We start from the raw sequence: 24909 nt of genomic DNA on the forward strand, positions 1-24909 counted from the left end.
TCTCATAGAATAAACAGAATTGAATTCATCCTGTTACTTTTATTCAGACAATGTCAGAGACTCTTGTACCGTTTTCCCCCCCAAAGTGCTGCAGGAGGTGAACGTTCTCCAGAGGCCTCGATCCACGCGGAGCCCGTTCTGTTCTGGTTCATGAACCTCGGGGAACCCCTGCCCCCAAAAATAAAATTTTCGATGGAAAAGCAGCATCGGTTCTCTTCACATCAGACCAGAACGTTTTAGGTTCCAAGTGATTTCAGGCCTATAGTTTGTTGATGACCCTTTGCAGGACTCTGGTTGTGTCTCAGTTACAACCTCAGGTCCAACTGTTTCCTGTTTCTGGCTGGGGAACAACATCTCAGGTTCACAACAAATGTTTGTAAGTCTACAGAATGAGGCGTGTGGATCAGAACTAACTTGTAAATGTTGACGGGCTAGGATGGAAAATGGAGCAGAAGAAAGCAGTTGTAGTATTCTTAAACATTTTTATTTTCATAGGCACTTAAAGATTGTCTGAGGAGAAACATTGATGGAGCTTGTGAGGTTTTACAGCTGCTTCAGACGCATCTCAACTAAAAATCCTTCAAAAGAGAAACAATCAAACACAGCGTCGGGTCAACATGCGGCTCTGAATGCAAACTGCCTGCTTCACCTGCAGGAACTCATGATACTTAATATTCAGAAACATTCCCGTCTGTACATTCAGTATCACGACGGAAACATGGATGGAGAGGAAGAGAAGTCTGAGCAGCTTCCTCACAGGCTGACGATGGTGAAGCTGTCCCCTCCACAGAGGTAAGACGGGTGACGGGCTGTGTCCCTCTCAGCTGTCCTGAAGCAGGTCGGACAAGCCCCCATTTGCCACTTCCTGTTTGTCCTCGGCCTGCAAACAGCAGCACTGTTACTGCAGTTCAGTCCAACATTTCTGTCTGTCTCGCTATCTGTGTCTGTATGTCTATCTCTCTCTGTCTCTCCCTGTGTCTGTGTGTCTCTATGTCTCTGTGTGTAATCCTACACACACACACACACACACACACACACACACACACACACACATAATGTGCAGACACAGAAGCACAACCCTAAGGCCCAGTCAGTAGAGCTACTCAGGGGTTTAAAGGTTCTGGTGCTGGAGTGTTTGTGCTTTACTTACAGGGCCCTGTGGTGTGCCGGGTTCTGCAGGTTCTGGTGCTGCTTCGTACACTGGGTTACAGATGCTGGGGCTGCAGTCTGCCTGTGAGGCCTCTTCCTCCCCTTCATCCTGTAGAGCAGAGGTCAGTACTTACTTTGCTCACATAATAGCAGTATTAAACCTGGTTGAAGTGTACAAAAATGTAGAATTGAATAATCCTGCTGGTACACACACACACACACACACACTACCTTGAAATAGTGGAACTGGAAGGGTTTGGTGTTGTGTTTGTAGAAGTGATAGCCCACAAAAGCGACTCCTGCCACCAGTAAGATCAGCAGCAGCACGCCGACTCCCATGCCCGCTTTGTTGGCCACATGCATCTGTGGAGAGATCAAGCAATAGGTCAGGGGTCAAACACATCTAACCTTATATTTTTTGTCTTTGGTAAGCGGCAGGTTGTCCGTGATAATTATCTACTGCAAAGTCACTCACAGCATGGCGAGGGGGCGGAGCCTTCAAGGGTCCCTGCAGAACGTGGATGATGCCGTTTGATGACAGAATGTTGGAATCCACCACGAAGCGGTCGTTAATGTAACAGGAAGACTGCAGACACCAAGCAGACACAACTGATGAGTCATTGTACACGCATCACAACACACTCAGAAATGTACACACATGTTTATACACACTGTCTCAATATGATCTAACACTGTATGTTATATGTACACGTTCTCTCCATTTAAAGAGTGTGATCTTGTATCAAAGGCAGAACAGAACCGCTGGGATGTTCGGATCATTGCGTCACATTTGTCCTGAAGCAGCTTCTTGTCTTCATTCAAACACATTGACATCTCTGAGGCAAAACAAAGCTGCAACGTTAAAATGAAAGAATCCTGATGAAGTGGAACCAGAAAGGCGGTGAATGTTTATCTAGTTAATCAGAAACTAAGGTGAAGAATGAAGGACAGAAGCCGTGTGTTGTTTGTTGCTTGAGTGTTCTGACCAGAGCTGTGGGGTTGAGCAGGTCTGCCACGCCCAGGACGGTCAGGCTGCCTTGGCGGGTTCTGATCCGACTGCCATTCTTCAGGCTGCTCAGAGCCAGAGCCTGACCTTCTGACAGGTGGTACTCCAAGTCCCGCTGAGTCAGAGTCTGAAACCAGAGGTGAGCAAAGTGACTTTGGTGTAACACAGTGGGTGGAGCCTTCTCCTCTCGTGTTTTCATACCATCTCTGTGGTGTGTGTGTGTGTGTGTGTGTGTGTGTGTATATAGATGTTTCCATGATTCCTTTTCCTCACCTGGTTCTCCGACAGGCCCGTGTTGTCCGGTACAAACAGAGTGGACCGCACTGTCAGGTTAGTGAGGCGTCTTACAAACTCCTTTCCGGGTTCCGAGTTCTGGGAGTAGTTGAGGATTTGCTGTAGTAGGAACAATGTACAGATGTGACTGATGACGGTACAGATGTAGCTTCCTGTGTTGTGTGTCTGTGTATCATGTGTTTGCTCTTACGGTGAGGAAGTTGGAGAGGGTCGGTCTGGAGCTGAGGACCTGCAGGAGGTTTCCTGTGCAGCTGTAACCATCTCCAATGTAGCCATGCTTACACTCACACATCACCTCTACACACACAAACACACAGAATTACGCATCTGACAGAGTGCAAGGACACACACACACTTCAAGTCTGCCCATCATTTGTACATCACAATCCTACAAGACCTTTTATGATTGGATTATTGACAAAAGACGGCTTCACTTCCTGATTGGTGTTTTTGCCAGTCAGATGTTCCATTGTGTGTGTGTGTGTGTGTGTGTACCTTTCATGCGGTAGCAGAAGGCGTCCCACGTCTCGCTGAGGTTCTTGCGAGTGCCGTAGTCCACAATGCCCACGTGTCCAAAGCCACAGTTTGGGTTGGCGTAGGTGGTGGGGTAGGCGACCCGGGCCTGGTCCAGCCAGCCTGCAGCACACATGTTCAAGCCCCCCTGCACAGCACAGCAGCTTGTTATGCATCTTCATGTCTCCATAGCAACATTTGTTTTCTGTACAATTTTTCACATTTTACTTCATCTTTGGCTCCTTCAACACATCCTGTGTGTATTGTGTGTGATATGTGTGTGATGTCATGTCATATGACATATGTCCTGAGTGTCCTTTAAGTCCTGTAGGACACTCAGGACATGATGTCCTTGGTATTGATCGGATGTGTTGATGATGAGGAGCTGTGGAGTCTTAAGTGTTTCCTGACCTGCTGTGCGTAGGACAGTTGCGTGTACGACGCCACGCTGGCTCCCTCATGCCCACAGGCGCCCTGGGCAGCAGTGTAGTTCAGCTTGTACTGGCCTTTATCCGAACGGACATGGAAGACGCCCAGTGTAGCATCTGGACTCAGAACAACAGGTGTGTGTGTTAGTTTGAGAACATTGCTGTAATGCCACTTGCAGACTTTGTGATATTGTTTTACAAATAAATGTGTCTTTTGTCTAAATACCTTCAAAGTGGAGGTCGGTGCATTTGGCGTCTTGATGACACAACCCGTTGTCCTGGAGACAGCGATTGATTGACAGCTCCTTGACCTCACAGGTCACACCATCACCCACGTAGTTGGCGTTGCAGTTGCACCTTTTCTTACCCTGGTGACCACAACCACAGTTGCCATAACAACAACAACAACAACAGGAAATGACCCCTGGTCTTTAAGTTGGACTGAGAGATGGGGACCAGACCCTGACCAGGGGATCTTAGAGCCCTCAGGCTGAATATGTGAGGAGGTGAATAAAGAAATGCAGAGGGACTGAGGAATGAGATGTCAAGATGTTTCTATGGAAACATGAATGAGATCTTTAAGCTTTACGAGCTGGAACACGTCGCGCACATGTTGGCTCGGACTGTTGTCAGTTCTCTCCCTTTCACATTGTGATGGTTTGAGGCATTGATCCTGACAGTGTTGCTTGGTGCTGGTTCTGTTCTTGGGCCTTACCGGTCCTGTCATGGTGCAGCTGGCGTGTTCATGGCAGCCCCCGTTGTCTGCAGAGACACAGGGGTCGATGGGCTGACAGGAGAAGCCGTCTCCAGAGTGACCTTTAGGACACACACAGCTGACCTTCTCTCCGCTCTGAGAGCATCTGGCTCCTTTAGCACAGCCACCGTTCCAGATCTCACACATGTCCACCACTGCAGAAAAGACCAGCACATCCTGTTACAAAGTGACGTTGGGCCTTCTAACAGGACGGACTAGTGTGTGTGTCTCTACGGGAGACGGACCACCATTTGATGTGCGTCTCCTCTCATATGATTCATATACCAACACATCTGAAAACAACATAGTCCCAGTGTGTGTGTACCTGTACAGGTGAAGCCATCGCCTTCATAGAATGGCCGACACACACAGGTGTTGTTCTCCTGACACACTGCCTTTGGAGAGCAGGACGGAGAGCAAACTAACTGCTCAGCTGGTGAATACAAAGTGTACATACAAAGTCATTAAAATCATGAATTGCCAGAACACCATGGCAACAATAAGCAAGGAGTTGTGTGGATGAAGATGTTTTGGCCGCACACGCACCCTGCTGAGTCTCACATCGCTCTCCTGTCCAGCCTGGCTCACAGAAACAGGAGCCGGTCCCTTTGTACCCGTCGTCACATGACCCGTGCTCCGTGCAGTTACAGGCTAACGTGAAGGGAACAAGTTTGACGACACGTGGGATAGAACTTCATACAAGTCACTCTGTTACCAAACGCTTCCTCACCCTTGCAGGTCGGTCCGTGGTGTCCGTAACTGCACCGCTCACAGGCCGCGCCCTGAAAACCTGCGTCGCACTTACAGGTGCCGTTACCAAGGTGACCGTCGTCACATTTTCCGCGGTTATTGCAGGGCGACTGCACGCCGCCAGGACAAGCTGGAGGGAAGCCAAGGATTTACATGAGAAAAAGACTGAAGCCCAATGAGAGGCTCTGGGGTGCAGTGACCCACAGCTGTCAGTGGAGCTGTGACGTCGTTCTTCTCACCCAGACAGTCTCGTCCAAAGTAGCTGCCGCAGCACTTTGGCTGCCGGAAGCTGAAGGTGCAAACGCTGCGGCAGCCGGAGTCTTCAGCCACAAACAATGAGGGAAGGTCGCACTTCTGGACCTCCTGTAGAGCACAGAGCAGGAAGTGAAGAGCCAGGACAATGAGTGTTACCCCCTCCAACAGCCGTACCCTTGAGCAAGGCACTGATGCAATGATACCAACCTTTAGTTTGGAGCTGCCTGGACAGCGAGTCGCTGAGGTGCCGCAGATTCCACAAGTCATCTTACACCCAAGAGAGAAGATAAGAAAGATGAGCGTCCAAATCTTCAACACATTTTATGGCTGAGCTGCTCTGCAACCTGACCCAGCTGCTCTACATCCTGCTCTGGGTCAGGTCAGTGATCACAGGAAACCTCTGTGTTTACTTAAAGCTTTGAATGAATCACCTGAAGGGAGAAGCTGGACTGCTCATCACATCGCCCGCCGAGGCTGGGCGGAGTCAGCAGGCAGTCGATCCCGTAGGCCACGCCCCCGTTGAATGTGAGGTGTCTCTGGACGATCCGACAGGTTCCACCGTTAACGTATATTTCTCCCTGTACAGGCGGAACGATGGAGCCAACAAGAGTTTGATTCTTTACAGCAATGTTATTAAATCTAACGCTCCTCAGCTGCTTCAGGTCTGAACTCTATTTGTGTGTCTGTGTGTGTGTAGATACTTGTGGTTCTCTTCCCCTCCAGTCCAAGACTGCATGACTTGTTGGATTTGGCGACACCATGTGGTAGTAAGTGGTCATAAGCGTGCACTGATAGAGAGTTGAATGATGAGGTCATGCAACATGTTTGTGAGTGTGTGTATGTTCACTGTGTGTGTATCATGCACACACACACACACACACACACACACACTGCTTGGCTATTTCTGAAAAAATGTCAACCAAATAAAAGAGCGAAGGATTCCAGCTGTGTTCTGTACTCACGATGTTGTTCATCCCCCCACAGCTGAATGAGAGCAGAGAGCCCTGCAGAGTCTTCCCTGTGTCCAGATGGATCAACTCTGAAGCCTGAGCCTGCGCAGAGACCAGAACACAATCCGAACTGTAGGTTACATCTAAACCTCTAACTTCTGTTTAAAAGCTTTAAGTGTGTAACATTCAAAGTTTCACAAAGTTCAGAGATGTTTCAGTTATTTCTGTGCTGGCCGTGTTTGTGCCTCCTCACCTTCTGGCCGTGCATGATGTGGTACTTGAGGTACTCAACCAGCTGGGCTCTGTTCTGCTTCTGGTACAGGAAGTCCTTCTGCTCCTGTGGGAGAGATGCCATGGCGCCATCTGAGGGCAGGAACACCGTCACCGGCTGGTTCATCCTGTCATTCATCAGGTCCATCACACCCGTGTCCTGACACACACACACACACACACACACACACACACACACACACACACACACAGGGTCATCACTCCTTTATCCAGATGAATGGATGGAGATGTGGTGGTCTCAGAGTGGAGCTGATGGTTTTACCTCCAGCAGTTTGAAGAACGTCTTATAGCCATGAAGAGCTGCGATGTCTGTCAGGTTGAGCTGTGATGCATCAGGAAACACTTGATTGATTAATCAGTTGACAGAGTGTAATGATGCTCTTCATCTATTATTGTGCTTTGACAGCTTTGGGTTGGGAGCAGGGTGCAGTGAGCAGGCCTGTCCAGCAGAGGGCAGACATGACATGGTGACATGATGTGACGGTGTTCAAGGCTCTTTCCTCTTCACATGTAAAGACTGCACAGACTAACATATGAACTCTGCACTCACAGGTCTGTCTTGCTCCTTCAACCTCTCCATGTTGGCTGGGAACAGAATGGTGTCGATCTCGTGGATGATCCCGTTGACGCTGACGTCGCCGCTGTACGTCACGTTGGCCTGGTTGATGAGGATGTGGCCCTGAAAGGATCGGCACAGAGGACGACGGTCAGACCATCACAGTTTCGCAGGAATCACAGGGAGGGCAGACGACTTCATTCTCTGGATTTACACCTTTCACTTCACAAAGTTACAAAGTGAGCTTGTTTGGACCTGAACTTACTTTGTCAGGGTTGGTCAGATGATCTTCTAAACAGTTTTAAAAAGAATTAAACCCCAACTCCTTAGGCTCTGACTCTGGTCACCTGAGAGAAGGATGTGGTCAGGACCTCTCCGGTCAGGCTGGTGAGGTTCCGGGGTCGGCCCAGGTCGCCGGGCAGCAGAGTGTGACACATCACGATGTGGTTACGCACGACGCTGATGTATCTGTCTTTGTTCTGGGACCCTCTGATCTGCAACAAACACAATAAAGCTGTAACTCTAACAGCCAATCAGGATCAAGGGCAGCTTACTGTATGTGTGTGTGTGTGTTTGTGTGTGTGTGCGTTCAGTTGTTCACCCTTGCATTTTTTTCTTTGGCAAACGCTTCTGCAGTTGGCGCAAAGACGGTGAAGGGTCCTCTGCCTTTCAGGGGGATCTCTGCCATCTGAAACGAGAACCCAGCTCAGCGAGTCGGTTTTCCAGACTGACCCTGGTGCGACTGTGACGAAGATCGCTTACCATCAAGATGAGGTAGAAGTCGTGTAACTTCCTGGTGAGCAGTTCCTGTGGGGAGCAAAGAGCAGTTGGGCGATACAGAATGAGGTGAGTGTGTGAGCGAGTGTGTGAGCGAGTGTGTGAGCGAGTGTGTGAGCGGCTCCTCACCTTCCACACGGTGCCTCTGCAGGTCAGCCCGTCGCCTATGTAGTCCTTCAGACACGTGCAGCTCCGGACGCCCGGGCCCGTCATGTTGCACTTGGCAAACCTGTGACACTCCCCGTTTTTCTGACCACATCACACCCCAGTTACATTCATGACACCAGTGTGTGTGTGTGTGTGTGTGTGTGTGTGTGTGTTCCTAAATGTTTGATTCTTAGCTTTAAAGTGGTTTCAGGTCAATCTTACCAGGCGACACATGTCCATCATTTTGCAGTTCTGTCCGTCTCCTGTGTAGCCTTGAGCGCAGGAGCAGGAAGTCTGCAGAGAGAAGAAGTAGAAGAAGAAGAAGAAGAGCGTCTCACCACATGTTTGTTTGTATGGAGTCACTTCGTGCTGCCTAGTCAAACCAGGTTTACTTTGTTGGGTCCAACATGGATGCAGTCTGCGTTGGCATGGCAGCCTCCGTTTCCATGGAGACAGGGATTTATCTCTGCGGGGAAAAAGTCCTCCAGTTTATGAATCTATAGAAGAAGAGTTTCCACTTCTCTAATTGAGAAAGAACATCTGGATGAGCTGGAGAGGAGAGTCTGAATGTGTTGAGAGCAGTGCATTGTGGGTAGAGGATGTGGAGGCGCTGCTAGCAGATCTAAGCTATAATCAAATGTGCAGCAGGTATGAGCATTAACCCTTTATGCTCATTTATAACTTTTAGACTTTTGTCTCAATATTCAGAGTTTATCTTTCTGATTTTTTGCAGAATCCGATCAATGGAATATTGATTACTTCAAATAAGTAATTATGGTATAATATGTACACAGAATAGATGATTTGTATTCTATTCATTTTAAATGTAACTTTCTTAAAAGTAACTAAAGGAGTAAAGGTGCACCTACCCACACACACCAGGCCGTCACCAGCATAGCCGCGGTCACACACACACTCACGCCGGCCGGGCCGCGTCCTCTTACACACTGCATGGACACTACAGCCTCCATGATCCACTGTGCACGGGTCTTTAGCTGCAAACACACACACACACACACACACACAGTACAGAAACATGACTACATCTTCATCTTCATCACATCACAGCTCCACATCTGTGTCCTGCTCTCACCGCTGCAGTCGGTGCCGTTTCCCTCAAAGCCGGATGCACAGAGACACTGCAGGCCGGACGGCTGAATGACGCAGCTGTGCAGGAGGAAGAACACCAACAGGTAAAGACACACACACACACACACCCATCATGTCTGCTACTCACACACACCTCACACACACACACACACACACACACACAGGTGACTTACTTTGCACTGGTGTGGCATTTCACAGAGCCACACAGTTCATCAGCTGTGGATTGGATCTCTGCGTGAGGAGAAACAAACACAGCTCAGTCTGCCTGTCAGTGCTGGGGTTGATTGATGTGTTCTGAGCCAAGTGTAGGACATACCTTCGTCACACAGGATGCCTTTCCAGCCCACGTCACACTGGCACGTCCCGTCGCCCTTCAGGCCGTCGTTACATTGACCGTTTCTACACAAACACGCTACGGAGAACAAAGAGTCAAATCAAAGATGTTCTCTTAATAAACTCATTGAGCCTCATCCTCTAACTTTTTGCTGGAGGTGTCCACTTTGGGGTCAAAGTTCACTACATTGCCCTGGAGATTTCTCTTCTCATCTCTCTACACTGAGGTAAGTGTGAGACTGGGTGGTTACCTTGGTCACAGTGGACGCCGTATCTCCCGCTCTGGCAGGTTTCACAGGCCGTTCCATTGAAGCACTGGTTGCACTGGCAGACTCCGGTCCCGTTGACCCCGTCGGCGCAGGCTCCGTTCCCAGAGCAGGCCTGGCCCTGTGGCCCGGGACACGGCTCACAGTGCTCCCCAAAGAACCCGCTGCAGCATCTGCGAAACTGGAAGAAGATTCATTTTCAGTCATATGGAAGCAGATTGTCCCGTTTTGTTTCCGTGTCACTGCTTTCACGTACTATTTTGGTTTTGCGACAGGAAGCCTTGCAGCCAATGGTGAGCAGTCGTTCCCCGTCGTACATCTGAGTGAACATACATTTCCTCTTCCTGACGGATTTCTGCAGAAACACAAAGCATTGAAGCGGACCGACAACAAAACCTCCATCCCCTTTGCTTCAGCTCAGCTTCTCTGAGTGTACTAACCTCTGGGGTCGTCCCATTGGGGCAAATCTTTCCACGTGGGAAGATGCAATCCTGACAGCTTCCCTGTGGACAGAGGAGAAGATTTCATCATTTAACGCCATGTTAGTTTAAGTACGTTTGTATTTGGGGAGGTTTTGCTACTTTACCAGAACTTTCTCATGTTCTGCTCCATCACAGCGGTTTCTGTTGATGGGCAGGACGGCTGAGAGGCCGTGGATCACTCCTTTACCGCTCATGATGTTAGAGACGTTTATCTGAGCCTCGTTCACAAACAGCTGGAGAGGACAACGTTTGAAAACATCTGCATCATCGGTAGTCATATTAAACCACAGCCAAAATGTTCTGCAGCAATGAGTTGGAGCAGAAACATGTGAACATGTTTTGGACTCTTCATAACCAAAAACAAACCTGTTTGGTTTAAATGAGCATTGTTGTACATGTATAATTAACATCCAAACGACATTTTGATGGGGAAACGTTCCTTTACCTTTCCATCTCTGGGGAAAACCCCTAGCTGGTAGGAGAAGCCCAGCATGGTCTCCTTATAGCCTCCAACCTGCAGGTCGGTCTTCAGGAGACGCTCTGACAGGACCACATGGTAGCGTGTCGTGTTCACATCCTGTCAAAGCAAAGTTGAGCTGTTGAAGGCTTCATTTGGTGACATGAGAGCAGACATGGAGCACTTCACTTCTCCTTTTGTCATCATTCCACTTCAGGAGTGTGCATTATTCTGGGTTCCCCTCTTGTAACCAAGGAAACGTACCATTGCAGCGGCAGATGTTTTCTGGATGTAATCACTGACGGCGCTGTCAGTTGGAGCAAACACTGTGTATTCTTCTGCCTGTTCGATCTCATCTGCCAGGTTGTATTCCTGGGAAAAAGCAAGGAGATGAACGCAAAGTCCAAAATGCTGAACTGCCACAATCTACACAGAAAGGAGAGGATTTCTTTGTTGTTAGTGAAGTGATAACTCTTGATCACTGTCTATACGTACGATGAGGTACGATCTGAACAGAGAAAACTCCGGCCTCAGAGTGAGCGACGCCAGCAGACCCTCACTCAGCTTCCTCTCAGGAACCAGAACCTGAAGATGGAGACACACAATCAGATCCATCTCAGCTACATGATGATGATGGTAGGCTAGAGCTCCTATCTGAAGATGACCACCAGATCCAGATCCCACTGAACCAGATCCTACTGATCCAGATTCAGATCCTGCAGATCCAGGTCCTACTGATTCAGATCCCACTGAGCCAGATCCAGATCCTACTGACCCAGATCCTGCTGATCCAGGTCCTACTGATTCAGATCCTACTGATCCAGATCTAGATCCTACTGACCCAGATCCTGCTGATCCAGGTCCTACTGATTCAGATCCTACTGATCCAGATCTAGATCCTACTGACCCAGATCCTACTGATCCAGATCCAGATCCAAAGGTAGTGATTGCTGCAGTCTGAATGGTTGTCTATGAACTAAAGAATTTAACAGCTTGTCCTGCTATGATGTTCCCTGATCCGTAGCGTACAATTGTTTGAAAAACCATCAATAACCTTTTCAGTTATCTTGCGATTATCTTGCAAACATACACACACACACAGAGTTGTGGAATCATGACCTTGGCACACGTATAGATCACTGTAGGTGTGTTTGCAGCCCCCTTGGCGTTGTACCTTATCGATGATGTGTATCAGTCCGTTGGTTGCAGCTATGTTTGGTCTGATGCTGGTCGCCCCCCCGATCACTGTGGACTGAGGGAACAACACATCGTCGCTCTGGTCATTCATAGAAAACAACATATTGTGTCCCTACTTGTTAAGCTGAGGCCCGTTTAGCTTCTGGATCTCTGACTCTGAAACTAACATTCTTCAATGATAAACAAGACCCATTTCATAAACTTGTCAACGCAATAGGATATGATGCCGTTTGTCCTTTACAGGACGGACAGGACAGGGCAGGACCAACCCTTCCTCCAGTGCCATTTTGTCTGAACTAGATTGTATTTCTGGGTTATTGAAGCCGGGTTCGTACAAAGGTTCTCCAACACTTTGATGTCAGTAAAACCATCCTCCCAAAACAAAACCATTGTGCTGATTTACTGATTACTTAATTCTTCTCAGAATCAGATATCCACTGAGCACTCGTGGCCCAAAAAGGTTCACATTCCAAACCAAACTTTACCTCGTTGGTGGTGGAGACAGGAAATGTTGTCTTGAGCAGAGAGGTGACGGAGGAGACGGTGCGCAGGACAGAGAGAGGATAGCTGCCCTGGATCAGGTGATTCCTGTCAGGTGCAGAAACCTTTGGTTATTCTGACATGTGAAAACAACTCAAGATCCATCTTAACAAGTCATCTAGTTAAGAACGACTCACTGCTAGCATCAAATAATGCTTGAGTCTTTCACTTTAAATTGTTTTGGAAAGTAAATCTTTTCAAATCTGAGATGAAATAATTTGGTAAAATGGATTTCTTTATGTAGTGAAAATGTTTGGACTGGTTTTACTACTAATTGATGCAAACGCCACATTAAAATGAGGGAGTAGTTCCGGTCTTGCTGATGTTAACCTCACGATGCTGGGCAGGTTGCCCTTCGTGGTCCAGAAGGTCTTGTCTTCTGCAGACATTTGAGCGATGGCATCTGCTGACGGCACCAGCAGCGTGACGTTCTGCTCCGATAGAAATCCAGACAATCCCGAATCCTAAACAACAACATGCATGCACACAGAGTAAAGACCAAGCCGGAGCAAGAAGGACTGACTAGCCTCCTCGTCAGCAGCAATCAAATGAGACGAGAACACTGGATCTACAGATGGTTCAGGTCTTGTTACTCACAGTGACCCAGGTGAGGAAGTCTGTGGCCTGGGGCAGCGCCATCAGCTCCTGCAGACACAAAGTCGACTTACACACACACTGACTTTGGTAGAGGCAGAAACATGGAAACACAAAGACACTCACCTGTTCAACTGTGCCGTAACACACTTTACCATCTCCTGCATATCCCTCCTCACACACACACGTCCACTGACCAGACAGCAACCGGCATCTGGCCTGTGGCAACAGAACAACACAATGTGTGTGTCGTTATTGTGGCACGACTCATATAAGGTTCTGAGGAGGACAACGGCTGCTTCATGTTTGAACTCTGTGTGTGCTTCTCTTCAGGTCTGTAGGTCTTTGAGCCATGTTGTTCTTTCTTCCACAGCACGTTTCTATAGTTATAGTATATGACTTTAACAAAGAGTGGTTGAAGGTATCAGTTGGTGAACCTACTCACCATGTAGTGGCAGCCTCTGCTCTGGGCCACACACTGGTTAACAGGGTCACAGTCTCTCCCGTTACCTGTGTAGCCGATTTTACACACACAGACACTCTGTTGGTGAAACAAAAAAACGTTACGACGTGTTTAGGTTCGTCTTTGTTAAAGAACCACAGGGACATTGGGGAATTTGGCATCTGGTCAGCGCTGAACTTTACTAGAAAGCTCATGCCAACATCCCAAACTTGGTGAGTATGTCCCAAAAGGATTGTCTTGAGTCTTCTCAAACTGCTAAAGATCCTGGATTCTCAAGTTTTTCGACTGATCCTATTGGAAAAACAGAGCACGATGCTTCTGGCCCGTTTCTAGCAGATGTGTGTTTGCCTCCGATGGTCCCCTGCTGCTGGCCCCTGCTCACCCTAACCCCCCTCACTGCTGGTCTGTACCTGTCCCGGTCCTATGTAGACGCAGGTGGCGTTGGGTTGGCAGCCCCCGCGGCCAGCACTGTTACAGTTGTTGATGGGCTGACACTCGTCCCCGTCCTCCCTCCAGCCTGCCAGACACTGACAGGAGTGTGTGCCCGGTCCTGTCTTTATACACTTGGCCTGCAGGTGGCAGAATACACACACTCATCATCCTCAGCCCATCAGCTCATGTGAGCTCAAGCATTCATATGAGACTTACATTTACACTGCAGCCGCCCCGATGTGGCGGAGCACAGGGGTCTGTCTCCACGCAGGTGATGCCATCACCTTGGTATCCAGGCTTACATACACACCTAAACACACCGCAGGAACACTGAGTCATCAATAGATCTGTGTTGTGACTTTAAAAGCAGACAGAGTTGAGCAGAGTTACGTTGAGTGATGTCATATGTTGATATGGAAGGAAGTGGAATTCAGAGGGCGAATAGGACTCGTGAAGAGGAAGTGGGGCAGACGCCAGCAGCAGGACTCACATTGTGGTTCCTTGGTTGAAGTCACAGTCTGCGTTTGCGTGACAGAAATGAGGCTGGACTCCGCAGGCCTGCGTGTGCCGCTCGCAGTATCGTCCCGTGTAACCCAGGAGGCAGGAGTCCACTTTGCAGCGTCCGTCTGAGTCTGGACGGTTGTCGCATTGGCCATGGATGCAGGCGCAGGCTGGGGACAGACGAGCACACGGCTGTGAGCAGCGACCTTAACCTTATACCGCTTATTTTCACAAGCAGCTTGAAATGTAACTTGCCTTGGTCACAGTCGGCTCCGTGCTTGTTGGGGCTGGAGCAGTATTGGCACCGAGAGCCTCTGAAGTTTGGCTCACAGATACAAGTTCCGTTTCCTTCAATCCCGTCCACACACTGAGTCACAGACACATAACCATTAGCATCATCTCCACCGCCCTTTAAACCACATGAGGCTTTAATCCCCCACAAATGTGAGAGCAGTTTTTAAAGCTGTACTCCAGTGGAAGGGGCCTTGTTAAACGAGTCTATAGGTGATCTAAGTCAGTGTGAAGCTCTGACCTGGCCGTGGCCCAGGCAGGGGTCAGTGAATCCCCCTGGGCAGGGCATGCAGTCTGGACCGTAGAAGCCTCTACAGCAGCCTGGAGTCTGAGAACAGGAACAGGAACATATACGTTATATTTATGTGCTCAGTGTTTGAATCCTGTTCCTAAGGAGCGACTGTACCGTGACGGTCGTGTTGCACATAGGGGAGCAGCCGGCGGCCGGGACGCTGACAGCAGGGAGGCTGACGGAGAGCCTGTACACGCAGCCGAATATGGACACGCCCTGTTGGACACGGAGCCAGAGGGGACCGCTCAGCACAAACCAACACCAAGCAGGGAGATGGAATATGTGGAAAGGTAGAATCATTCTTACTGTGAAAACTCCAGACTGACATTTGTAGAGTTTAGTTTTGGAGCAGCTGACACAGTCGCCCTGCAGAAGAAGAGAGCGACAGAGCGGCAGCAGTTAGGACTTTATCTGCTCATTAACTTAAACGTTGCATTTTGGAGTTTGTCTGTCTCTATGGGGCGGGTGTCTGCTCTGTCTGTCTGCTCTCTCCGTCTGTCTGCTCTCTCTGTTTGCCTGTCTCTCTGCTCTTTGTCTCTCTACTGTGTCTGATTTGTTTGATCCGTTTTAGTTTCATGATGTGCTGCTGTTCTTTCTCAAACATCTTACCTGCTGTACTTCTCCTTTAAATTTCATGAATTGTAAATGATTAAATGATTTTTCTGAATGATATTGAACAGGTAAAGTATATTTTGTGCCGTGAATGTTCCACATGGAGATCTTGTGAAGGGTTCAGGGGGCAGGATGTTCCTCACTGCACTCCCACACGTCTCACCTTCACCGTCCTGGTCTCAGTGAGGTCACACCTGTGGGGCAGCATCGGCTCGATGGAAGCTGGAGTCAATACTCCCTCCATCAGGTAGAGACGTCCATTCATTGCTTCCACCTCCGTCTCCAGAACCGCCATTCCATTCACCAGAATCTGACCCTGAGTTGCATTCAGCAGTTGTGTTGGACATTGAAATCATGCTACTATAGTAAAATAGTCAGACTAAGACATGTTACTGAGACTCAGCTGCTCTTGGAGGTCCACACTTACTTTCTCTGTCACGTTAAATGTTAAAACCTGATTGGCCATGGTCACAAGTCTGGGGCTGGACGCTGCGTTCACGGCCTCCAGCTTCAGGAAAGTAAATCATCATCAGATCACGGCACCACTAAAGCAGTTTGAGCTCTCACACACACTCAGCACACACTCGTACTCACTGCAATGGACGGAACTATGTGGTTCCTGAGAAACCCCACCAGTTTGCTGCTGCCCTGAGGATTCAGAAGAGGCGTCACATACATCAAGCAGTGATACATCTCTGAATGTGTCTGTTCCAGGGTCTGCAGCCGGACCAGAGTCTGAAGTCTCCTGAGGGGTCTGGTAACCAGGTCCTGGCTTCATGCTGCTCTAGTTTGAGGCTCTCACCTCAAGGCTGCTCAGGTACTGCAGGTGTCCTTCCTTCATGACGTCAAAGGCTGAACTGGTAGGAGCGAAGACGGTGTAGGGACCAGGCATGTCCATCACCGAGGCCAGGTCGGTTTTCTGAAGGTCACCAAAAGATCAGGGAAATACACAACAGTGCCCCTTAGAGGCTGCAGCACTACAGTGTGTGTGTGTGTGTGTGTGTGTGTGTGTGTGTGTGTGTGTGTGTGTGTGTGTGTGTGTGTGTGTGTGTGTGTGTCTCAGACCTCACACACACACCACCTTCTTCATTTCACCTTTCTGCTCAATTTCCCACAATCCACCTTCTATTCATGTCACTTTATTCTCAAACCAAGGACACTAAAGCTTCACTAGAGGAAGGTGAAGGTGTCAGCAAAGTGTATCCTCTGGTAATTTGATCCATAATGAGATTTCTGAGCCCAAACTGCTCAGTGTCACATTCCTGCTCCCCAGAGGGTAGACCCATATCTAAAACATAAATACCTCTAGTAAAGACTTGAAGGTGTCAAATTTTCCGTATTCAGAAATGATCTTCATCAGGTTTTCCTGTGTAAAAAAGGTCAATAAATCAAACTGGGCTGAATAGTTTAACAGTTAAATGAATCAGTAAGTGAATGATTGTTCATAAATGATGGTCTGACCTGTTTGTCACTTTCCACAGTGGGAGAGACGCTGTCCATCAGCTTGTTGAGGATGTGGATCATCCCATTGGATGCGATGACATCAGACTGGATGATTGCACCCTTTTTCCTGCTGCCATGGATACGGATTTTTATCTGCGCGTCCTACAAGGTAAAAACACAGACATGCAATGAAGATAAGATAAACCTTTATTCGTCCCACAACGGGGAAATTCACAAAACGAGAAGCTCATGTGTTCCACCATGAAGAGCAGGAGAACGGTCCTGATGAGGTCATAAACACGACAGAGCCGCTCTCTGCTTTCATTAGCGCCTCTGAGACGCTCTTCATTCTGACATGATGCACAGGAAGTCATCTAGTTTATGGGGCATATCGAAGCACTGACACACACAGTCATCATCTGAGATATGAATCAGCTTGGGTCATTCGTTCACTTTAAATTGTAACATCATAAACATTTTTACGTCTTTTGCCCCTGATTTCAGTTTTTACTTCAGACTAAAGGAGCCATTTTGCCCTTTGACCCCCGGCTTATTTCTCTCTTGTAAATGCCAAATGCCACACTGATGTCATACGGCAGAAGCGTTCCAGAAGAAAGTAATGATGCTCATATCAGCGTCAAACATCAGTGGCATGCTGTGGATCCAACCTGCTACAGCACAACACACACACACACACACACACCCACACAACACACAACACACACATAGATGATAGAAGCTGCACGGTTTGGTTCCCTATGGAGTCAGAGAGAAACTGTGAGGCTCACAGCTGAACGTTTGAAAAACACACTTTCCACTAACTCCAGAGCGGTTTTGAAAGAATACGATGAGCATGTTTCCCAAACTGTCAGTCGCCTGAGGGCCAGCGTCACCAGGACGACCGTCCTCAAGACGACGACTGCTGAAAAGCCCAAAACCTCCGAGTGACCTTCCTCAGACAAACGCACAAAGAGTGGAGCTGGGAGAGGAAACGGGGGAGTGTGGGGACACACACAGCCATGTGTTTCCTGCACACACACACACACACACACACACACACACACACACACACACACACACACACACACACACACGGTCAGCAGCACGGGGGTAGCGCAGGGTGAAGCTCATTAACAGGATCAGAGAAACAACAAAGCAGCATGAGGGGCTCCAGAGAGCGGCCATGAAAGAAGGGAAACATGATACATTTTGTATTTGGAGTGACATCATCATAGAACTTATTGTTTCCACATCAACAATTAAAAACACAAATGTAACAGAGTCTCCGTCCTCAGAGGGTAAGAGAGATGTTCACCACAGAGACGTGTCTCACCACCTCTGACGTGTCTGTCTCTCCAGATTTTCCGCTCAGAGTGTAATAGATGTCCGTTTTCTTCAGCGTGTCAAAGGGCATCACCCCGGCAACCATGTGCAGCTTACAGAGGTATCTGGCCTTGGAGGCGTCTGCCGTCAGAGTCTTTACCTGGAAAACGAGCAGAAACACATTTCATGCCTCAGTATGAAGCCGTTGGACCTGTAATCACACGCTGCTCCCTCTCTGCCTGATGGTGGTGCTGTAAACACCCCCACCTCTACAACCATCAATCATATTTATTAGTATTCTATTGCCCCATATTGTCTGCCTTTAGTCCCACAGGTTAACATGCAGACAGCCTCAGGTCTCATATGAAGGTTCTTCTCACTGAGGTTCCTCTGAAGCCTTTGTTGATCGGGACAAACACAGTGAAGGGGCCCAGGTTGCTCAAAGGCCAAGAAAGAGAACCTGAAAGACACAGAGAGGAGTCGTCCTTACAGAGACACGTTACATACATGTGGATCAGAGTGAAGGCTGTTGTTGCCAGATGTTATGGACATGGAAGCAGAACGCCACACGAGGAACAGAACCTCTCTGAAGGTAAACAGAAGAAAGATTGCGTCATCGTACCGAACAGAGCGATGGCGTTGCTGAGCTGACCCGTCCACTGGCCGCCGGGCTCCGTGTTCAGATCGTTCAGGCGCTGCATGATGTTGCCATAGCAGACTTTACCGTTGCCGAGGTAACCCTGGTGACATGTGCACCTGGAGAAAGATCGAGAGGAGAGTCTGTGTGAATGTGCACAACACTGACGCACACAAACACTACAACTACAACTACACAACAGGAGAGAGAAAGGAAATAAATGAGAGATAAACAAAAATACTAAAAAGGTCAAATAAAGAAATGAAAGGTTGGTGCAGGTACATAAAAACAAAAAGAATAAAAATGTTAAAACCAAAATGAAACTATTTGAGCATCGAGTATGTGTGTAAACTTTAAGAGAGTAATATACAAGAGAAAGAAGACAGCATTGTGTTTCTTTGTAAAGTTAAGGACTGACTCCACCGCTCCAGGTCCCACAGTGGAACAGTTGGCGTTCCTGTGGCAGGAATCTGGTTTACAGGAATCCTTCAGGCTGCAGCTTCCATCCTTCTGCAGATGATCCAACCCAGGGAGACACTCACAGTGAGCCTGCAGACACACACACACACACACACACACACACACACACACACACACACACACACACACACACACACACATAGACACGCACGTGCAAGCACACACACACACATGCAAGGGCACACACACACATGCGCACAAAGACACACGCACGCACGCACACACATACACACACAGATGAGAGTGAAAAATTGTATTATTATTATTGTATTAGTATTCAGTGACTGTGTAAGTGTGTAAGAGTGTGTAAGAGTGTGTGAGGGTGTGAGTGTCCCTGCAGTGTGTAAACCAACCTTCCCAGGCCCGTCGTACACACAGCGGGCGGTGAGCGGAGAGCAGCCGCCTCCTTTGCTCTGGCAGGGATCGACGGCCATGCAGACCAGCCCGTCTCCACTGTAGCCCTCGCCACAGACGCACAGGTGTTTGTCGGGGCCCGTGTGGATGCAGGTGGCGTGGGCGTGGCACACCTGCTGCAGACAGGGGTTCCTCGCTGAGGAGAGGGAGAGCGGTCAGTAGGAGAGACCAGAGCAGCGCTGGGCTGAGGGTGGAGGTCTGACCCTCCATGTACGGTGTGGTTGTTGCGATGACACTCACAGGTGCATTGTGAGCCGGAGCTTTGGTAACCGGGCAGACATCTGCACACCAGCTGGCCCGTGAGAGCTTCCTCCATACAGCGAGCGTTCTGCTGGCAGCCCAGGGCGGCGCACTCTGGCATCTCTGAGGACCACAGCAAAGGTCAGAGCAGGAAGAAGTCACATCCACGCAGACAGACAGGACCACAGCCTCCTGCTCCATGGGATCACCTCAGACCTCAGAACCTCCAGAGGAACCTTCTGCTGCTCTGGGACTGTAAAGCCCTTTGACACGTTTATGAGGTATTGATCGGTACAAATAGTGATTAGATAATGAGGTTTATGTTGATAAGGAGCTCTGTGTCACAAAGTCACTCCATGTTTCCTATTTGCAGCGGTCATTCCCTGCCATTGTGATCATTTAGATATTTGAAGTTGTTTTAGACTTGAGAAACAAAATGAATAGCCGAGTGTCAGAGTTTGGCTGAAGACGGTCGCCCACCCTGATCACAGTTTGGTCCTTTATATCCAGAGAAGCAGGTACATCTGCCGTCACCATGTAACCCTGCGTTACACACACCGTGCACACAGGAACACACTGAGGGGGAGAGAGGGGGGGGGGTAACACTTAGTGAGGTTCTTCTGATGCTGTAGGACTCAGCGCTGAGCCTGAGAGCTGAGCCTGATCTCACCTGAGCTGCAGGTGGAGCCAAATCTGTTTGGCTCACAGTCCTCGCATGCTGTTCCTGCAAAGCCCACCTTCACACACACACACACACACACAAACACACACACACAGTTTTGTGAAGTTGTACTTTTGTATTATTCTACATTTTTTCTACATTTCTGATGCTGTGTGTCACTCTGTGTGTGATGCTGTGTGTCACTCTGTGTGTGACGCTGGAGTCTGTTACCTTACAGCTGCAGGTTCCGTTCCCTCCCAGTCCGTCTGAACACACTCCGTTGCTGCTGCACGGGGTGTTTGGATGCTCTGGACAGTCTGGAGAACAGAGGGACGTTTGGTTCTGTTGTTGGGCCTCTCAGAGGATGTGAGTATTCACGCACACACACACACACACAAACACAACCTTTGACTTCCTTCCTCCCCCCTTATCTGTCCTCTTCCTCTCTCCCTCTTATCTCACAAACTGCTGTGTCATCACTTCACTTTGAAGGACCTTTCCATCATTTTCAACTCAGTCAGTGACAGCAAAGCATGTGTGTGTTTGTTTATGAAGCCTCTCACACACACACACACGCAAACATACACACGCACACACGCACACACACGCGCACATGCACGCACGCACGCACACACACACACACACACACACACACACACTCAAAGGGAAATGAGAGCGACAGCATCTGAACACAGTTTTAATCAATAATCCATAATTGCTTCCCTGAGACCCTTTAAAGTCTTAGTGACTGAAGCTCCGCCCCTCCTGTGGCCTCATAAAGATGTGTGTGTGTCATGTGACAGAAGGACTGAATGTGATTGGACGCTGAAGTTTGCACTTTTCAGGCACAAAATAAATAAATGTTATTTTAAAACGATGTGAAAGTTTGTTGATGTTTTGAACATTTTATTGTATTTTTCCATTCAGAAAATTCAGACGGTGTGATTCTGTGTCTCTGTAACTCTCCCTGAATAAATAATAATAAAATATCCCCCCACCCACCCACCCACCCACCCACACACACACACACACACACACACACACACACACACACACACACACACAAACACACACAGGAAGGAAGTTTGGAAGTCCTGCAGGACCCTGCTGCATCCTGGACCCTGCGAGGTCCACACACACACACACACACACACACACACACACACACACACACACACACACACTCTCCTGACCCACGTTACACCCCCACACCCTTTCATCTTCAGCTCTTCTTTCACTCCTCACTGCTGCACTGGGATGACTGATAAGTTGTGTGTCTGTGTGTGTGTGTGTGTGTGTGTGTCTCACCCATGCAGTCTGGACCCCAGTAACCTGGACAGCACCTTCTCTCCTCCACCTCCTTGTAGCACTCGAAGGAGCAGCCGCCAATGGCGAGCTGCAGCGTGGCTGTCCTGATGTAGTACCTACACACACACACACACACACACACGCTGTCTGTGATCATGGACACTGGTGTGTGTGTGTGTGTGTGTGTGTGTGATCAGAGCTCTCTCCTCACTTGCAGTCCTTTGCGTTGGACCCTGGGCTCTGCTTGAAGGTGGACGGACACGGGATCAGCTGGCTGATGCTGCAGGAGTGACACGCCGTCCGGGTCCGGAGCGTCGTCATGTTGGAGCAGAAGTTCTGTCAGGTAAAGACACAGTGACACCAAACATGAACCCGTTTGTGTTGGTCAGAGTAACGCTGCTCCACACACACAGTTTGTTTACAATCACAGAAGATGATGCAGCAAAATGTTTTGTTGATTCAGAGTGGCAGGAAGTGGCAGGAAGTGGCAGGAAGTGGCTGTAATGGCTGCTCTATCTGCTCCATCTCAGCTCCACACCCACTAATCTCACACACACACACACACACACACACACACACACACACACACACACACACACACACCTGGAAAACTGGGAAACAGGAAAAGGCAATGGGACAGAAAACAGCATTGTGGGTGCTGTTTTACCCACAATGCAGTTCTTGGTGTGGAACGACACAGAGGTGGAACGAGCATCAAAACAAACAAAGTGCAGATTTCAAAATGTTCAAAGTGTTCTGCTCCCTCAGCTTCACAACGCTTCACACCTTCAGGATGAATCATGACAGCAGGAAATGCTGAAGGCTGCAGCCACTTCCTGAACGCCACAATGTTAGTTTGTAGTTAGAGTGTCCATGAATGTAGCAGGTCACTTTGCCAGCTGAGTGACACTGAGTGAGAGTGAGTGAGTGAGTGAGTGAGTGAGTGAGTGAGAGTGAGTGTCAGTGAGTGTCAGTGAGTGTCAGTGAGTGTGAGAGTGTGAGAGTGAGTGAGTGAGTGAGTGAGTGAGAGTGAGTGTGAGAGTGTGAGAGTGTGAGTGAGTGAGTGAGTGAGAGTGAGTGAGAGTGAGTGAGTGAGAGTGAGTGAGAGTGAGTGAGAGTGAGTGAGAGTGAGTGAGAGTGTGAGAGTGTGAGAGTGAGTGAGTGAGTGAGTGAGTGAGAGTTAGAGTTAGTGTGAGAGTGTGAGTGAGTGAGTGAGTGAGTGAGTGAGTGAGTGAGTGAGTGAGTGAGTGAGTGAGTGAGTGAGTGAGTGAGTGAGTGAGTGAGTGAGTGAGTGAAAGTTAGAGTTAGTGAGAGTGTGAGTGTGAGTGAGTGAGTGAGTGAGTGAGTGAGTGAGTGAGTGAGAGTCTGACCTGCTCTGCGGTGGCCCAGGCTGAGCTCTGCAGCAGCCACAGTGAGCACACAGTGACCACAGCCAAACCCTCCATGTGTCCTGTCTTCTTCTCCTCAGCAGATGAGTGGAGAGGCTCGCTCCGGTTCTCTCCCTCTCCTCACCCTCACTCCTCCTCTTATCTGTTGCTCTGCCCGCCTCTCAAATGTCCCTCTTCCTCTAATTAAACTCCACAAAACGTCACACACTTTGTCTTTTCTTGTTTTGATTGAACCATCAGGCTTCCTCAGATCAAATCTCTCTTTTAAACATGAAAGCACAAACCACAACACGCTTTTCAGTCTCCACTTGTAGAACAACCTTTAAATTAAAAACTCTGAAAAATACTAATTTCTACAAAATTCTCTTATCTGATATAAGAAATGTCTAACAAATGAATCAAAGTGAAGCCGTCTCTCTGTTTCCTTCACACGTCAGTCACTGTTCTGCTGCTCTGTCAGCTTAGTAAAGCTGGAAAATACTCAAATTCCAATCTTAATTTCTGACTGGTTTAATTTGTTCATAAATATTTGACTGTTAAAACACACAAATTATTATAGAGATTACAGAATATGTTCTCCTGTTTCCATAAAACAATGAAAAATATAAACTTTTAACAGAACTTCACACAATTCTTTGTCCCACAGCGAATACCACTGTCAGCACATTTACTGTGTGTGTGTGTGTGTGTGTGTGTGTGTGTGTGTGTGTGTGTGTGTGTGTGTGTGTGTGTTATCAGTGTCTGAAAGTCATGAGTGAGCAGATTGATTCAGGAAGACACAGACAGCACAGAGTGAATCTTATTTACAGTCCAGGATATCCTGCTATTCACCACGTCCACAGTTTGATCTACACACACACACACACACACACACACACACACACACACACACACACACACACACACACACACATACCACACACACCACACACACACACACACACACACACACACTCTCTCTCTCTCTCTTTCTGCTGAATGACAACTCTCTCTCTCTCTCTGTGATGGAGGATTTTTGCTGTAAACTTTTTCTGTGTTCATCTCTCATTTCTCTCATTTGGGCATTAGGGATCAGGTGGGCTCATAGAGGGGCTCAGGTGAGCTCATAGAGGGGCTCAGGTGGGCTCATAGAGGGGCTCATAGAGGGCTGAGTTGTCCCTGCTCTCTGTAGCTCCAGTCTCAGGTTTCAGAGCAGCACTGAAGCAGAACGAGCTCGGCGTCCTCTCTCCATGACCGATGCTCTTGCTCTTCATTATCTGTCTGCCCTCTTCTTTGTGAGAGGTCACCTGACCACCAGCGTGTGTGTGTGTGTGTCCAGGTTGCAGAGAATTGAGGGCACGCCCCCTTCCTGCACGGCATGATGGGAAGGATGAGGCGCTGCATTAATGGAAACCAATTACAAGGCCATCATAAGGGTTCAGAGCTACGGCTGCCGTACGGAGGTGACACCAAGGTGAGGTGTGTGTGTGTGTGTGTGTGTGTGTGTGAGAGAGAGAGACACAGTGTGTGAGAGTGAGAGTGAGAAAGTTTCAGACCTTCACGGTGAGGACATTTCTATAGAGGCTGAGAGATAAA

General features: G+C 48.6%; 1 protein-coding gene across 1 annotated transcript; it reads right to left on the reverse strand.

Moving 5' to 3' along the window:
* Window positions 1–270: 270 nt before the first annotated feature.
* Window positions 271–23409, reverse strand: stab2 (stabilin 2). Its single transcript, XM_076169455.1, is given in 70 exon segments — window positions 271–880; window positions 1151–1258; window positions 1376–1405; window positions 1408–1512; window positions 1625–1735; window positions 2136–2282; window positions 2429–2548; window positions 2640–2746; window positions 2945–3110; window positions 3374–3507; window positions 3617–3758; window positions 4106–4299; window positions 4470–4577; window positions 4691–4795; window positions 4875–5024; window positions 5134–5257; window positions 5357–5416; window positions 5581–5727; window positions 6112–6201; window positions 6353–6529; window positions 6653–6712; window positions 6941–7069; window positions 7294–7440; window positions 7548–7634; window positions 7709–7753; window positions 7853–7972; window positions 8093–8164; window positions 8263–8336; window positions 8740–8865; window positions 8964–9037; window positions 9154–9211; window positions 9297–9392; window positions 9565–9760; window positions 9836–9934; window positions 10020–10082; window positions 10166–10294; window positions 10507–10638; window positions 10783–10890; window positions 11014–11103; window positions 11693–11770; window positions 12201–12303; window positions 12586–12719; window positions 12853–12900; window positions 12976–13068; window positions 13295–13390; window positions 13723–13881; window positions 13961–14054; window positions 14235–14415; window positions 14501–14612; window positions 14778–14864; window positions 14943–15044; window positions 15135–15194; window positions 15604–15756; window positions 15868–15948; window positions 16035–16088; window positions 16243–16359; window positions 16744–16806; window positions 16902–17045; window positions 18217–18366; window positions 18587–18666; window positions 18829–18962; window positions 19262–19392; window positions 19677–19873; window positions 19978–20100; window positions 20458–20553; window positions 20648–20714; window positions 20870–20955; window positions 21947–22062; window positions 22158–22282; window positions 23317–23409. Coding segments are annotated over 70 exon segments (7629 nt in total). The 5' UTR covers window positions 23392–23409; the 3' UTR covers window positions 271–820.
* Between the last annotated feature and the right edge of the window lie 1500 nt (window positions 23410–24909).

Source organism: Genypterus blacodes, unplaced genomic scaffold (assembly GCF_046128005.1).
Source record: "Genypterus blacodes isolate CSIRO-AG114 ecotype Tasmania unplaced genomic scaffold, CSIRO-AGI_Gbla_v1 ptg000202l_1, whole genome shotgun sequence".
Lineage (NCBI taxonomy): Eukaryota > Metazoa > Chordata > Actinopteri > Ophidiiformes > Ophidiidae > Genypterus > Genypterus blacodes.